This window comes from Mercenaria mercenaria, unplaced genomic scaffold, assembly GCF_021730395.1.
Source record: "Mercenaria mercenaria strain notata unplaced genomic scaffold, MADL_Memer_1 contig_4320, whole genome shotgun sequence".
NCBI lineage: Eukaryota > Metazoa > Mollusca > Bivalvia > Venerida > Veneridae > Mercenaria > Mercenaria mercenaria.
Window position 1 is genome coordinate 1 of NW_026462541.1, and position 17,227 is coordinate 17,227.

The 17,227-nt window shown below is 34.0% G+C and overlaps 2 protein-coding genes across 2 annotated transcripts; both read left to right on the forward strand.

Moving 5' to 3' along the window:
- The first annotated feature begins 10,257 nt into the window (after positions 1 to 10,257).
- On the forward strand, positions 10,258 to 12,999 carry LOC128553785 (putative tyrosinase-like protein tyr-3). Its single transcript, XM_053534964.1, has 3 exons — positions 10,258 to 11,309; positions 11,829 to 11,929; positions 12,714 to 12,999. Exons 1-3 carry the CDS (start codon positions 11,301 to 11,303, stop codon positions 12,997 to 12,999), a joined length of 396 nt encoding a protein of 131 aa, XP_053390939.1. The 5' UTR covers positions 10,258 to 11,300.
- A 575-nt stretch (positions 13,000 to 13,574) lies between these two features.
- LOC128553786 (putative tyrosinase-like protein tyr-3) lies at positions 13,575 to 16,919 on the forward strand. The gene is made up of 3 exons (XM_053534966.1): positions 13,575 to 13,753; positions 14,213 to 14,658; positions 14,978 to 16,919. Exons 1-3 carry the CDS (start codon positions 13,626 to 13,628, stop codon positions 15,166 to 15,168), a joined length of 765 nt encoding a protein of 254 aa, XP_053390941.1. The 5' UTR covers positions 13,575 to 13,625; the 3' UTR covers positions 15,169 to 16,919.
- The last annotated feature ends 308 nt before the right edge of the window (positions 16,920 to 17,227 follow it).

The following is a 17,227-nucleotide window of genomic DNA, read 5'->3' on the forward strand; positions in this document are numbered from 1 at the left end:
ATTCTACATTCTTCACTGGTATCGTATGAGATTGACTTTTGTACGGTTTGAACCAACGACCTACATATTGCGCTAGCAATACTTTTACCGCTAGATTGCCTCTCCAACTGACCCCTCCATAGAATCTTAGGTTTATGTTTATAATTACATACGCTTCTAAAGTTCAGTGATTTACTGCAGACACTTGAAGAACGCAAACAGTTACATACAAAACTTTGCTACTGATGAATATAATAATAATACAGACATAAAAGGAAGCTATGATGAATATTTTTGAAAGTGAAGATTAATATACTATATACTAATATCATATCTCTAATAAGAAATGATAAAGCAGAGCACGTGGGTAATACTCTGCAATCTGTATAGCCGACACGAAAATGGCTATTGCAGACCGTCTTAGTTATTATAATCATAGCTGATATGTGCTCTTTGTCCAATACAATGTTAGGAATACCACTCAGTAGCGCAATTATAAGGCCTAGAATAATTGCTTGTTCGGGGTATCCCCCAAAGAATTAGTTGAAAGACAGGTAGGCTTTATACTTTTTTATAGAACATCAGAAAAATAATGATTTTAAAACTGTACGCTAGATATCAGCAGCATAGGTACGAACCAAGAAAATATACTGCAGTGTGAAGTAGGTGTGGGAAAGGATCTGCATTTTGGGGCTTTCCCTTGAAACAATGAAAAAATAGTTGTCAGAGATGCGTTCTCTTGCTATATTCCAGCGCTGATATATTTATTGTTTGTTACATTTGTACTACATATTACAAAGATAACCATTTAAATTCATAGTTTCGCCGCTCATGCTTACTGGCAGTGATCGTGCTAGTGTCTAAAATTGCAACTGGAGCAGCCCTGAATATTTTGAGGACTACAACCATTTTTCATATAAAGTCATATCTAACTTTATCCTGGAAGGTGTTTCCTTCAATAGCTGGATCGCTCTGGTACAATACTTGGCCGGTACTAGTATTCATTAATTTTATATAAGATTTTGAAATGGTTAATATCTACTTTGTAGATTTTTTGTAACTAACTTGAATACAACGACAAATAACAAAAATAATTATGTGAGAATAAGAATGTTGAAAAATCAGAGTTTTGTGAATCGCTCTATACAATATGTCCAGGGCACAATTTCAAATCATCAAAAACAGTGGATATATAGTTATGTTTCAAAATATTTACGTCACAGAAACAGTATGCCATTCTATGATATATTTTATTGGGCATCTAACAAGACCCACCCAGGCATACTGTGAAGCGCTAATGGTATCTAACAATGTGTCTGTTAAGGTAACTGTATCTAAACTCTTACCTAATCTCAACTGCTACACATGTGAACAAATTGCATATCCAAACCCTGTGCAAAGCCATTATTATCATTATTTATATATAAATTTATTTGTTTAATATCCTAATTCCTTTCGCTGCAAACGTAAAACTCACACATTAAGGATATAATAGTTTTTTGTTTTAATCTTCCTCAATGTTTAATTTAATGCATGATTTCTGCATCCGCATTTTGACAGGTCTTCAATAAATGCAGCAACCCACACATTGCAAATATTTAAAACTTATTTTCTAGTTAACGTAAACAAGATCTATTATTGACAAAGGCAAACTAAAACTGCGTAAATTGCTGTATGGTATTTCGGTATCCAGATTTTGGATATAGATTAATAAATTTACTTGAATTGCAACCATTAAAAATTTTTCAATATCACACCAATAGTGACTGTTTTCTTACTCGAGATATCGGCTGATCTTTTTTATTCTCCTGCTGCTCTAAGAAAACACGCGCCATTTGAAACATGAACGGTGCCCTGTTTTGTGCAAACACATTTTCCGATATGCCCAAATTTAGTACATTGAAATTCAATAGACATACATAGTGTTAGGTTGGTATGTTTGTAGAAAACGAGCGCTCTGTCGTTGCCGTAGAAACTTGCATGCACAACAGATTTGTTGAGTAATTGTTCATAATTTCAAATGTAAAACTCGGATCTAGTATACCTTTGAGATATGGTTGGTAGCTTTTATTCGCTCGTATGTTTGTATGTTCGACATCCCGCACGAGGTGCCCATCTTTAATAAAAGTAAGCAATTAAGCTGGCTTTGTAAACATTCATGACTTTATACAGGTACCAGTTCATGGTTAAAGGTAATGTCCGAAGGAGGCACCCGGGGTCTTCCTCCCGATATTAAACACTGTTAAAAGCTGGATAGTATTTTTTGACACAAATATTGTACGTTTACTTTAATTTCTCAGCTTATACTAAACTTTCTAAACGTTTCATGGTTTACATGCATATTTCCATGGCATTAGTTCACTGGCTTTATTTTCATTGTTCAAATGTTTCTACTTAAGTTTTCACTTGGGCATTTTGGTTCTTGTGAGACGTATCTATGCAAAATTTCTTATACAGAAAACGTTAACCAAGGGATGTCCAATACACATGTGTAATCAAGATCCTATGATATGGTTGTAAAAATCTTTAAAAATTCCATTAAAATGTACGATATTTGAAATAATTAATATATTATCGACGCCAGATTTTTCAGCATATTTAGTATTTTTACTCTTTCTCCATAGCTGTCTGTAATTGATAATTTTATTTGTATGTGCACAAGCCTTAATATAAGACGGACAGATATAAGTCGCGGGCTTGTGTTTTCATGATAACATATTTGCTCTCATTTGCATGCCGGTTTATTCGACGGCTTCAGTGACCTAAATAAGAACTGGGTTAATTTATGAGAACAACATCAAACAAACTTGACACCCTATCGTATCTTAAACAATTTAGTAGCCATGGGATAAGAAATTTTAAATATACATTATTTATGACCGTGTATAGATATTGTTGACCTCCTCGATTACTAGCATAATTTTAGCACAACAATTTGGCATGGATTGTCCTAATACTCCTGCTTTCATAGCTTTGGGCACTCTTAAATCAACCCTTGAATTTGTCTTTAGGTAGTTTTATGATATGCAGGTTCCATAACCCCAGGTCCACTCCCCAGATCTGCCCTTTGTCATCATTCTATCAACTTCAACTAGGGACAAATTTAACTCCTGGAACTGCAAAATAGTGTATCATAGTATGTACATCTCTCCTCCGACCACCGCCTCGCCAAGCGTTAAAGGAACTGCACGGATAAGATCTAACATTCGCCTTTCATACATGATCCTTATGTTTGCTTGCCAAAAGCTATCTCACAGAAGCAAGCATAGAGTATTTCCAAAAGTACGACAAAGTTATAATCTAACAAAAAATAGAAGGATGGGCGTGTCGAAGGACGGACGAACAGACGGACTGTCACTCGTACGCACGGACGCCAACATATTGCCCTGTCGCTATCTGTATTACATGAAAATATTGTTGTGTCACTAAATTGTCACTAATGTTTCAAACGATGGACTGAATGTTGGGGACGGGGGACGGGGGATTTAGGCAAAAGTAAACCATTGTCCTCTGGAAACACTTAATTAGGGACTTATAAATATACCATTTCTATTTAAATCTTATTGACTTATATCTCAAATTTAATTAATATTAGCATGTAGTTCTGGAAGGCAAAAATGCGACTTTTTCGGAGCGACGTCCGACGGGGTTTGCGAGTGACATTTGTCGAGGCGATTTTCTTTTTCATCTTATAACATAGTAATTCAATAAGTGTATTCCTAAACAATGAATAAGTTTTTTTGTTTGTTTTGTTTTCTTTACAGTCGATTGCTCTGTGATTGATGATGACTTCTTTTATGTGTAAAGCATGAGACAAGGTTTTGTTAACATATGACATTGAGCTTGCGCAGTCTATAAGATGTTCAAAAATGCTGATGGATTTCAAAAATGGGTGTTTTGGTTTATGTGGGTTACTTAAGGAGGTAGGTTACCTTCATATTTGTATGTGCGCATGTCCAACCGGAAGCTAACGTGACGGTTTACGACGACGTTTACGACAAACTAAATGTGTTTGTATATTCATTCTTCTGAAAACAAATCATGAACCTGTCTTCGATCTGATGCTTTATGGTTTAATAATGCAGAAATAATGAATAAATTGCCGCAGAAACGCTTCAAAACAATGTTGCCTTAAAATGACGTCATTGACGTCATGACGTTACGTGTCAGTTACCGCGCAAAATTAATAGCTTTTATCTCGAAAGTACGTGGTTCTGTACATTTTCTTTATTTTAACTATTTTCAAATAACCATTATTTGCTGAAATATTTTTATGAGTCTTTCGCTCTGAATAATAATCAATATTTTGCTTCTTTTATGTAGTTATATTGAAATGTTATACGGAATGTAAGAAAATGGATGATGGCAACCGGTGTTATTTGGAATATAGTTGGGTGAAAGGTTACTTGTTACGGCCATTTTTAAATAAAAAGTCTAGCAGTTTGTTTTGTAATACCTACTTTGCAGGTTCCGTTGATAATTTGTTACTTATATACTAAAATTAAGATCTAAAATTGTTCAGATTTCTGTAGAAAATAGTGGTTTCTTGAACTGAATTGATGTTACCATGGAAACGAAGCCCGTGACCTATGTATCTAAATGTAAAATTCAAAAGCGTTGACACTGGTCTATTTAAGAAACACAGCTTCGGCTTTTTATTTTCATTTCAACAATATCCATGAGAATAATAGCAGCACGCTGAACGATTTTTCCATGAAAAATGGCAGACGAGGGGTTATGCTGTACGTATTCTAAGCTGTGAAATTTGTTTGAATAAATGCAAATAACACGAAAACGTAACTTACGTTAGAAATAATATGTTTTAAAGCTACATCAACTAGAAAGATAATCTTATTCAATATTTTTTTTAAAGAAATTACAACAAAAAGCAAGATATAACCTATTTTAAACATCTCTGTTGCCATGGTTACTTTAAAATTTAAGAAAAATAGGGTACCATGTAAAGTGCTTGGTATTTTGCTAATAATATTACCCAAATATTTCATGTTGTTCATTAACAGAATGGCACTGAAGCCGTCGAAAACCCCTATTTTTATACATTGTTGTTTAAAAATGAGAGAAAATGCGTTACCACGGAAACACGAGCCCCGCGACATATACATTTTAAGCTTATATTAGAAAGCTAACGTACATACTAGTAAAATTATCAATTATGCAGACTTCTACGGATATCAATGGAACTAAAATACAATGAAAAGTGTTAAATATCCGTATTTTCCTTCTTCTTTCAATATGAAATACCTTTGGAGGGCCATGTTCTTCAAACCTGGATAAAAACTGAACTTGAAGGGACAGAGACAAACGAAATTGAGATTGTAGCAGTTAAAACTTCATATTACACGAAATACAAAAAAATGCTGCGGTTCAACTAATTTGAATTTACCCTTGTAACAAGGTAACCTACCTCCTTAAGTGACGGTCTGACATGTAATATAAGAAATGTTAATATCCCGGTTATTCTTTGTCTACATTCCATCTTGTTTTATTACAGAAATACTGCCGACTCACAATGCAACATATTGTACTGCTGATTTTGATATTGTATACTGATGATGTTTTGGGACAGTTCTTTAATGCAACAGTCTCACTACCTGAAAATGCAAAAGATGAGATAAAAGCATGTTATAATATTGGAGTCAGTCAGGTATAATATAATAATTTGCTCCGCATTTAACGTTACGAACAATGGGTTTTCGGTGTCATGCATTATCGATAACCATAAAAGCAATTACCACAGCAGTTACGTTGATTTATAACAAAACAGTTAACTAGTTGATGCGTAAGTAATATTCTTTCTTTGAGACAAACACTTATATTGCCAAGGTATTCTATCGGTATACGTAATATCAATACCCTTATCATCCGATAATTGGTATAAACTATTTCATATATTTCCATATTGCCACCGTGTAATAAAAATAAACACATGTTCTCTCTTTAACATTACATAGCTGTGTATTGTTTCATACATTGAACATTACATTGCCAGCAGGTTATAAAGGTGTACACGTGTATCATTTTATACATTGTTGTATTGCCAACGTGTAATATTGGTATTCACATTTTCTCTCATAAATATTTGACAAACGAGTATTATTTTATACATGCCAGCGATTAATATTTCCAACTTGTTATAAACCTTTTCTATCTTTTACTTTGGTGAAATTGACAACATAGCATCCCTTTTTTATGTTGCCAGTACCTCCCTACCAAAAATACGGATGGCTGTAAACAGATATGGCCCGTTTCATGAAAACACCTGTATAAATTTAACGTATTTTGGGGGGTCAATCACGAGACTTCTATCTACACAACTCATTATTTTCGTGATGCATACGTGCTTTGAAATTTCCGTTGCCATGACAACATGAATAACATTTATTTGTAAAATATGGCAAAATTTGATTAAAAACTTAAAAACTGTATTATAACAAATTACTAGTTTCAGCATAAACATAAAAAAACAATGTTTTTCCAGTATTTTAAACTACTTAAAATGGCAGTATGCGCATCTTAATGCACATTTGGTGAATGTTTTATAAAAGCAATTTTTCGTTGTTGTGCATTTAAATGTGTTTAATTAACGATAATGCCGCATATGTATTTGAAACTGATGCTTTAGAAATAAAGAGGTCGGACTAATTTTCTTCAGTCTTCTACGCAGTGATCTCCCTTGCCTATAGGTAGAGATTTTTAAGGGAAGCAACTCATGCGTGCATTTTAGCTTTTCTTAAAAAGACTGCCCCAGTCAAAATAAGTAAAGTCATATTTGGACACTTATTATTTCGTACTGGTAAAAGGATGAGTTTGTTATATTGCGTTAAAAGCTATAATTTCTTCCACCCTATTTACACACGCATATATTTTAGCTGGAAAATGCGCATAATTCCACTTTAATATTCAATGATTATATCATGTTCCTAATGTAGGTTTTCTCATAAAACGGCCCATATATATTTCATGTACTATAATAATGCTGAAATGCATATTTTCTCATAGTTTCGTATTTACTGCATAAATATAGTCTGACTTTCGTAATGCCTACAGAATGTTCAAGCCGATGACCTTTGGCAAGTGCAGTTGGCATGTCTTTCAGAATACTATAAAAATCTCCCCATAAACAACAGGACAGATGACGACATGAAACTGTTTATAGAGGCTGAAGAGAACAGGTAGTTATCAATTCATAAACGATTAAAAACAAGTATGCTATTATCTGTAATCCCATTTACAAACCAAGAATATAATTATAAATTAATACTTTTATAAACAGGGACCTGAAGATACTTAGAGTAAAACTGAGAACTTAAGCTGTACGAAAATAGGAACTGTTTTACAGCTGTAAAACGTTTGTAAATTAACTGGTTTCTGAAATTACAGCTGCAAAAGTCCTGTAAGTGGAAGATGACCAAAAGTACAGTTTAATTTTACAGGTGTACAACATGCAGTTCTAAAACAATACAGCTGTTAAAAGTGAGAGCTGTAAAACAGTCATGGCGTAACTTTTTTGGAGGGAAACTTAAGTATTGTCAGCCATTTTTATTTGATTTATGCGGGATATAACTGAAGTAACAGAGACAATACATATTTCTAAATATTGGAATATCATCCATTATAAAGTTAGTGCAATTGTTTAATTATGTAATTTAGTTTTACAAGGACATAAGTACAAGTATTAAGTATTTACGCTTTTATTTGAAGCTGATAACTTAAAAAGAAGTAATTGCAAATTGGCATATGTTTTCAAGACGAAAAAAGTTTTACAAAACAAGATCTGGTGCAAAGGTTTGGCTTTGTATCTTACTCTTAAATTTTGCAATTGCTATACTTTAAACGTATTTCATATTCTAATTTACTTTCAAGATCATTTATCATGCCATTTTTTGTATTAACATCCTTTCTAGAGAATTACAATTCATCCTTAAACTTTTTGTACTTCTGCTTTCATCCTTTGAAATAATGTCCTCTTTTTCAACACCTGTTATATTTCTTTTTTTTTAGCTGTAACTTTTCATTTTTACAGCTGTAAGTTATTTTACAGCTGTATCTCATTTGCATAATTCAAACAGTTTTACAGTCGTTTTACAGCTGTAAATTGAAATCTACAGCTGTAAAATCAATGTTGTTATATGAAATTTACAGGTGTTTATTATTATTATTATTATAAATAATCATGACTGTAATTTAAACAAAAATACATGTCTTTTACAGCTGTAAGAAATTATACACGAGATTTTGCCTGCAAATAAAAACATAAATCGTTGACTGATACGCAGCTAATGAATAGTGTTATCACCTCAAGGTATAGCGTAATCGATTTCCAATGAAATAAGTGCCAGTAAAATAGTCTTGTACTGCCCGTGTGTAGAGCTATCGGAGGACATTCAAATAGTATTGTCATGACAAGGTATAGAACAATCAATGTCCAATCTAACAGTGTTGCCTAAGGTGTAAAGCCATTGAATACCAGTCAACAGTGTTGTCCTGCCAAGGTGTAAAGCCAATGAATACCAGTCAACAGTCTTGTCCAGCCAAGATGTAGAGCCATTTGATACCAGTCAATAGTGTTGTCCTGTCAAGATGTAGAGCAACTGAATACCATTTAACAGTGTTATCCTGCCCAGGTGTACAGCTATCGGGTGCCTGTAAAACAGTGTTGTCCTACCCAGGTATAGAGCAATCGGGTTCCAATCAAACAGTGTTGTCCTGCTCAAGTAGTGCTATTGTGTGCCAGTAAAACAGTGTTGTCCTGTACAGGTGTACAGCAATCGAGTGCAAATCAAATAGTGTTGTTCTATCCAGTTTAAAAGCTATCAAGTGCCAATCAAACAGTGTTGTCCTGTCACATTGTAGAGCCATGGATTGCCAATCAAACGCTACTGTCCTGTTTATGTGTTTTGCGACTGAGTGCATATGAAGAAGATGTAGAGCCGTCGATTGCCAGTCAAATAGTGTTATTCAGTACAGGTGTTGAGCCATTGGGTGTTTTTAGAACAGTGATGTGCAGTAGTGCTGTAGAGCCGCCGAGTGTTTAAATTACTAGTACCGTTCAGTCCAGGTGTATAGCCATCAAGTACAAATCAGTAGTAAAGTTCTGCAAGGTGTAGAGGCATTGGGTTCCAATCTAAATGTTGTCTTGTCCAGATGTAAGGCAGTTGAGTACAAATCGATAGGATTGTCCTGCTCAGATGTAGAGCCACCGAGTGCAAAATTAGTAGTGATGTCTCCAGGTGTAGAGCTATCAAGTACTGGTATATAGTCTCGTCATGCCCGCGTGTAGAGCCACGGAGTACCAACAATATTGTCATTCCGTTTAGTTGTTGAGCCATCAAATGTTCATCAAAAGTGCTGCAAGGTAAAGGTGTTGAGATATCCAGTTCAAATCAGATAATTATTATTCTGCCAGGATGTAGAACCATCGAGTACTGGCCAGGTGTATAAAAACCCAGTCAATAGTGTTGGCCTTTCCATGTGTAGGAACATCGAGTGTGAATCAAGAAGTGTTGTCATGTCCAGGTGCAGCGCCATCAATTGCTAATCAAACACTGTTGTCCTGTCTTGGTGTGGTGCAGTTCAGTCCTAATAAATAGGTTTGTCATACCCAGGAGTAGATCCATAGAGGTACAATCGAGTCCAGGTGTAGAGCCATTGAGGGCCTAAAACCTGTGTTGTAATGTCTAGGTATAGAGACATCGTGTTCCAATCAAAATATTATTCTCCTTTTCAGGTGTAGAGCCATCGAGTACAAATCACTAGTGTCGTTCTGTCCACGTGTATAGCGTTCGACTGCAAATCAAATAGTGATGTCAAGGTGTAACGCCATCAAGTACAAATCAATAGTGTTGTTCTGCCCATCAAACATTGATCCTGTCCATGTGAAGAGCTATCGAGTGTCAAACAAAAGCCTTATCTTGTCCAGATGTAGAGCCATTGAGTTGCAATCATTTAGTGTTGTACTCTCCTGCTGTAGAGTCATCAGGTGCCAATCAAATAATGTTGAATGTTCGGATGAGGCCATCAGTTATGTGTGTCCTGAACATGTGTAGAGCCATGAAGTGCCAATCAAGTAGTGTTTTCCTGTCCATGTGTAGAATCCATCTAGTTTCAATTAGTTTTTTACCGTGTGGTGATTGTCCTCAAACATGTAGCAACAGCATTGCACCCAGTATAGAAACAAGACGTTTTAGCACGAACAACTAATTAAACATTGTCGCGATTTCGATCCCCGGGCGGACCGTATGTTCTCCGAGACGATTTGATAAAAGACATTATGTCTAAAATCATTTGTCGTCCACCTCTGATTTATGTGGAGAATTTGTCAGTTACTTGCGGAGAACAGGTTTGTACTGGTACAGAATCCAGGAACACTGTTTAGCTTAACAGTCAGCCGTTACATAACTGAAATACTGCTGAAAAACGGTGTTAGACCCAAAACAAACAAAACAAATACAATCAAATATACCCGAATACAATTAAGAACGGCAGGAACTCGAAATGTGTTCTATTTTGTTTGCTGCCTAATCTACGTGAATATAAATGTATTGTATTAAATCCCTAACATGAAGACTATACAGATGTTAAGTACATGTAACATCGTGAACACGTCTGTGGTGCAAACTGTACAGACAAAAAAGGCCATTTTTAGAATTTGCACATACATACACTGAAAATATGAAATAAACAACGAGGACAAAATAGGACAATGCCATGGAACTTCCAGTGGCAAAAAAAACTCCACTTTAAAACGGTTCAAGTCAAATATGATGAGAAACATGATTTTGCAGAAATTCGCAATCAATCATGCGTTGTGACAATGCGAAGAGTCAATATCTCACTAGTCCTTCGTTAGACGATGTATATACTAAAGGTAACATGTCTGGAGGACGACAAAATGTATAATTTTCCTTGCTTGACAGTATATTTTAGCTAAGAAATGAAATGATTTTGTTCGGTGTTCACGCGAAATGAACGACAGAATAGGATCGGCAAATCCATGAATTGCGCAAGCAATTCATGTTTAATTTGCCGATCCTATGCTGACAATTGATTCTGACCAAGATCAGTCTGCACATCCGCGCAATCTGTTACTGGTCTTCACTGAACACCCCTTCAAATAATTAATGGTTCTGCCCAAATTGAATGATGGACCAGTCCATTTTATAAATCTAGTAGGCTAAAGGTTAACAATTGTTTTTTTTAGATTTGGATTCACTGCACCACCAACAGGATTCAGAACACGACGGGATTTAAGAACTCTAACAGACGAAGAATGGAATAGAACTGTAAACGTTTTCCTTGAAATGTATAAGGTATAGTTCTTGTTCCTTGCATGCTAAGTACAAAGTCAATGCACAGAAGACGCCGACCAGTATTGATATGACAACGCTTCCAAGTATTAAAAAAAGATAGGAAAACCACAGATCGCCAAACACGATATAAACGAAAATGTTGCAGGCTCGGTTTGATTGATTAAGCCTTATTTCTGTTTAAAAGTAATATTTAAGATTAAGTAAGGAATAAATTGGTGTTTTAAAGCAATTTATAGTTTGTATTCTCCTGCCGAATATTAACAGAATTAAGAACAGAACGCACATTTTTAATTCAATATCTTATATTAAAATATGTGTTATTTTACTTGACCATATTAAATAATACTATGATATTAGAAATTTACGAAAAAACTTATATCCATATAATATATATATATATATATATATATATATATATATATATATATATATATATATATATATATATATATATATATAATATTTGTATTATTCATGTGAATGATTTTAGCAAATCTCGTTTTTTCTTTTGTATTACAGAGTGGTACTCTTCGCGCATTTGGACGCTTGCATTCTGAAGTAAATAAAAAGGCTCATAAAGGAGCGGCATTTCTTGTGTGGCATAGAGTATTCTTAACACAGTATGCATCAAATTTATTCTGTGTAAATTACAGTACTATGTTTTCGTACTGATGTTTTTAAATATTGATTTTAAGTTCAGGCCGCACAGGTATTAGTCAATTACGAGTTATAATCTGTGTACTCAATTGTTTTGGTGACATTAGATGTACTAAATATAAACGCATCGTTTTATGGACAATATTTAATGATTTCAGACTTTAGCTTTTACTTTTTGAAATAGTATATCGACAGTCGGCTTTAGCAGATACTTCAATTTGAGCTCTGTAACAGCAAAACGTACTTCTCTCGGCTGATTAAATCAGTTGTATTCTAAAATGTCTGCTGACTTTAAAAAAAAGCCAGGCAGAAGTTCCTTCGTAACGATACTTCTTAAACATTTCTTCCACTCAGCGGCGTATGATTAAATACAAGCAAAAACTCTTTCTTTGGCTGTGACGTAGGTGACACAAAATAAAAACAAACAAAAACTGTAATTTTGTCAATATACAAGGGAATAACAACATCAAAACTGGCAGAAATCAGCCACCATGTTTATATCCTGTTGCCTCAATATTCGGAATACTACAGTCTTCTTTCGTTTTTACGAGCCAGTAAGACACCTTATTATAAAAGACATAGATATATCAATATCTGTTCATTAATTATTTGATGCTTGTAAACATCAAGTATTTCAAACAACTTTTGTTCTTCTATGTCATGACATAAGTTAACCGTTGGTACATCATGTCAAATAAAGTAATCAAAAGCAACAAAATTAGAAAGATGTACATACTTCCCTTTCAGTTTTGAGGAAGAAATGCGAAAAATTGATCCTAGTGTATCTCTCCCTTACTGGGACAGCTCTGCTGACTTCTATATAGCCAAGCCAACAGAGTCTGTTGTCTGGAGTGACTGTTTCATGGGCTCAGGGAACGGTGCCATTTCAGGATATTTCGAAAACTTTTACGGGACACATTATTCATATATCACCAGAAATGCAAGCCGTGACTGCAAAGGGAAACTAATAAGTCTGGACGACGTGAACAAGCTTCTGCAATTTTGTCATTTTAAGGTATGTTTACAGGGATAGGAATATTTCGAGCTTACTACATGTCTATAATTTTGTAAATGTTTCAGATTTTCTATTTTTCAAAACCAAGGAAAAATATCAATTAGGGATAACAACTTTCCAAGAACTTTAATGTTCATCAGTCATATTGTTTTATTCTAGCAGACTTTAATTTAACTTCTATTCATAAATGTACACACCTTATACGCTTTTCAATCGTCGTAGATAACTTGAATACTGAGGTGTGCTTGTTCGTACCATTAACTGGCTGTAAAACGTTACTTGCAAATGTAGCTACCAACCAGTGTTTCCTTTACATTTAAGTATATGTGCAACACATACATGTTTTACTATAAAATCAGTTATTTTAACGATGGCACATTTCGAGAAACGAGCAGTGTTACAATTTTAACATTAATCTTCGCGTAAGGCTTTTCATGAGAATTGAATAAAAAGCAAAATTACCAAAACATGACTAAGAAACAAATTTATATAAATTTGTTTATCACATAAATTGTTAATTTTTTAGTTCATTTTTGTTTCTTAAATGCAATTATTTAATGTATAAATTGCAGGATATAACAACTGGTAAACAAACAGAGGACGAGTACCAAAACCAAAAGCATAATCTTGAGCTATTGCATGATATGGTACATGATTGGGTGGGAGGAGATATGGGAAAAATTAGTAACTCTGCGTTTGATCCAATATTTTTTATGCACCATGCATACGTCGACTACATTTTTGAAGAGTTTAGGCAACATCAAGCAACAAGGTAACATTATATTTCTAGTTCAAGTATTAAGGTGCCGTATGGTAGTTTTGTGTACTTTATCTGGTGTACTATCTTCTTTCAATGTCAAAGTTTCATAACTCATATTTTAATAATTCGATATTACATTGAAGAAAGAAAACCCCCATCAACTCTGTTTTAAACTAAATATTGTTAGTTTGATGACAGGTTAATCTCTCAACTATTAGTACTGCTATTTAATTTATATATCTAAGCGATATGTTAAACAAATGACTTTTGACTTTAACTGATAAAATGTGTAACATTTTGATTAGCGCAAATTTTTTTTTCGTATATTATCCATATGACCTTATATTATTTTCGAGCTTAGACGATTTATCAATTCATAAATTGTTACCCTTTTCTTTGTATCCTTAATATATGTATTATGCTCTTTTAGCATATTCTAATTTCATTTCTCTATACTATTCATGCTGGTAGTTGCGACGATGTAAACTTAGAACGGGATTATCGCCCTCCGGATGACCTTTGCCAAACATGCAGCGATACTGATACCCAAGGACATGGGCGTTACGATACAATGTGGGGATATAATCATATTCGAAACATCGATGGACTCTGGTTAAATTGGACTACAGAATTTTATAATTACGAACCCAGACCTTCATGTCCCGACACCTGCAGCGGCAAGTACTTGTACTGCGACAAAAGTTTCAACATTTCGATGTATCCTGATGGAATCTGCGTAACTAGAACAAAGGATGAATTCACCTGTAACAAACTGCGTGTTAAGAGAGACGCAAATTTCTTGACGCCCTCAATCTCCTGTGATACTTCGGGAATCAAATTTGAACTTTTACACGGCGACGGTACAAATAACAGCATGTCGGTAAAGACCGCTTCGGAAAAACTTAAAATGTTCTTCAGTGAGTTATATACTATTTATTGTCATAACTGTTTATGGTAATATGCGACATGTACTGTCTTCAGCCTTTGCTCAGATAGTATTAGGAAGGTAAAACATCCTTTGGCTTTATGTTTTTGTTATTTAGATAATAAAGGTGCATTTAAAGTTCGTATTGTAATGCTTTGAAATATTAAGCCGCTGTATATCAGGATGACTTTACATTAGAAATCTGCTTACTCAAATTTGATACAATGATTAAAATGAAATAGTCAGCGTAGCTTCGAAAATATCAGTTTCTTTATTTGTTAATGTTTTTATTTATCTTCTCCTTTCTAAAGCTAGTTTCATTGGCATTGAAACATCTATCAAAGAGGACGAAAGCGAATCAACGCCTAGCGCCACAGGTATCATATTCGGGATCGTCCTGGGCATGGTGATAATTGTGTTGATAGCCTATATATGTCGTAAGTATGCACAATCGAGTGAGGGAAGAGCATACACTACGACAAGTACTCAGTGTGCTCTGTAATCGTCATTTACAGTATAACAGAAAAAAGACATAAATCATTGTTAAAACAAGGCGGACATTACAAATTGAGTGGATACACTTATCTGATGAAGTGTACTTTATTAGTTATTATTGAACCAAACATAACATTCCTTCATTATGAATGAAACAAAATTTAATTTGATTTTATTCCATTTTTAATATTTTAATGGTTGCAGCTTTATGATACAATCAATCTACAGTTTTTAGTTCGACTTTTCAAAGAATAGGTAGAGCCTTTTGGACCCACCCATGCGTCGGCGTCGGCGTCCCGATTTGGTTAAGTATTTGTATGTAAGCTGGTATCTCAGTAACCACTTCTGGGAATGAATTGAAACTTCACACACTTATTGAATGACATAAACTGACTTACACTGCACAAGTTTTAAAGCTTTATTTTACTTTTTTACAAATTTGTACCTCTTTTCTGACTTAAAAATTTTCAGTTAAGGTTTGATATGTAAGCTGGCATCTCAGTACCCATTAATGGGAATGGATTGAAACTTAACACAATTTTTTACTGTGATGATCTGACTTACTCTGCACTGGTTTCATAACTCTACTTTGCGTTTTTACAAAATTATACCCCCTTTTTGACTTTGTTCGAAAGAATTGTTTAATTTTTGTATGGGAATGCATTGAAACTTTACACACTTGTTCATTGTCATGATCTGACATGCTGTGCACATGTTCCATATCTCTAATTTGCATTTTTACAAAGTTAAGCCCTGTTAAGGTTAAGTTTTTTTTATGCAAACTGGTATCTCAGTGCCCATTTATGGGAATGGATTGAAACTTCACACAATTGTCCATTGTCATAAGCTGATAAGTATGCAATGTACAGGTTTCATAACCCTGCTTGGCAGTTTTAAAAAATTATGATCTTTTTCTCGACTTTAATATTCATTCAATTGACCAGGCTCTTGAATGGTCGAGCGTTGCTATCCTCCGAGAGCTCTTGTTCGTATATGTTTTGCTTATAAACATAAAGACCGGATCTATTTCACTTGTCTTGCCTTTTTCATTTTTATGATATTGGCGGTTATTGTTTGTCAACTAAATCAAACATTCGCTTTTCTTTCATTTGGAACCACGTTTAAGACCCTTTATTTATCACAACATTCTTACATTATATTTCATATACAACAAACATTTTGTACTACTTTCAACACATAGAAATGTGACACTTTTGGCCATTTTCATAAATGTTGTTGCTTGTAAAGAAAATTGTCTATATGTTAGTAAATTAAAATAAAAAAACATTCTTTTTGAAATGATGCAAATAATCTATGATAATTTAAAGATCTAAATTTAGAGTTTTGTATATGATATTTGGTTTTTTAAACAATTTGAACATTTTAATTTCCAAATTTCCACCTCGTAGATATCTTTAATGCAGGATATATTTTCCTCATCCATGAAGAGAAATTTATAATTGATTTATTAATTTTAATGAGCTAATTATTCAATTTTATTTGCATCGTTATGTTTTGTTGACTTTTTGTTGAAATTTATTTTGTTCAATGAAATAAGGATATCTTTTAAGAATGCATTTTCCAGTTTTAATCTTACAATATCTTTTTCATTCAATTCTATCTCTGATACTTGTACCTTTTTTTGTTATTATTTTTTCACTTTCCATTATTTGAACTCCTTTTATCCTGTTTTATCCAGCCAGCTTTGATAGAATTTAGAAAGATTGTAATGTCTACCATTGTAATCTGTCATTTGTGCCTCCACACTCTTTGAATTTCAAATAAATTTGTAACTATTTTTCATATTTTAACTTATTCCGTCTCTATTTTTATGTATTTAGTATTTAATTGTCTCATTTCTAATAGTGTATTTTATAATGTCCCAGCGAGTTGGTGGGTTTGTCTCACAATTCGTTTATGAAGTTTGAACTCATTTCTTTATATTTTAGTCCACGGTCATTAATCCCGCTCTAAAGTAGTTGAGAAATATAACCACATATACCAAATTATTCCTTGCTCTAAGACAAAAACAATATCTCTTCTGGGGACCGCGACTGCATCCGGGA

Coding starts and splice junctions, on each gene's coding strand:
- LOC128553785 (XM_053534964.1), top strand. Junction 11,930..12,713: donor CATAGAGTATTCTTAACACA/GTATGCATCAAA, acceptor CTTCCCTTTCAG/TTTTGAGGAAGAAATGCGAA.
- LOC128553786 (XM_053534966.1), top strand. CDS start 13,626: ATGGTACATGATTGGGTGGGAGGAGATATGGGAAAAATTAGTAACTCT. Junction 13,754..14,212: donor AGGCAACATCAAGCAACAAG/GTAACATTATAT, acceptor TCATGCTGGTAG/TTGCGACGATGTAAACTTAG. Junction 14,659..14,977: donor AAAACTTAAAATGTTCTTCA/GTGAGTTATATA, acceptor TCCTTTCTAAAG/CTAGTTTCATTGGCATTGAA.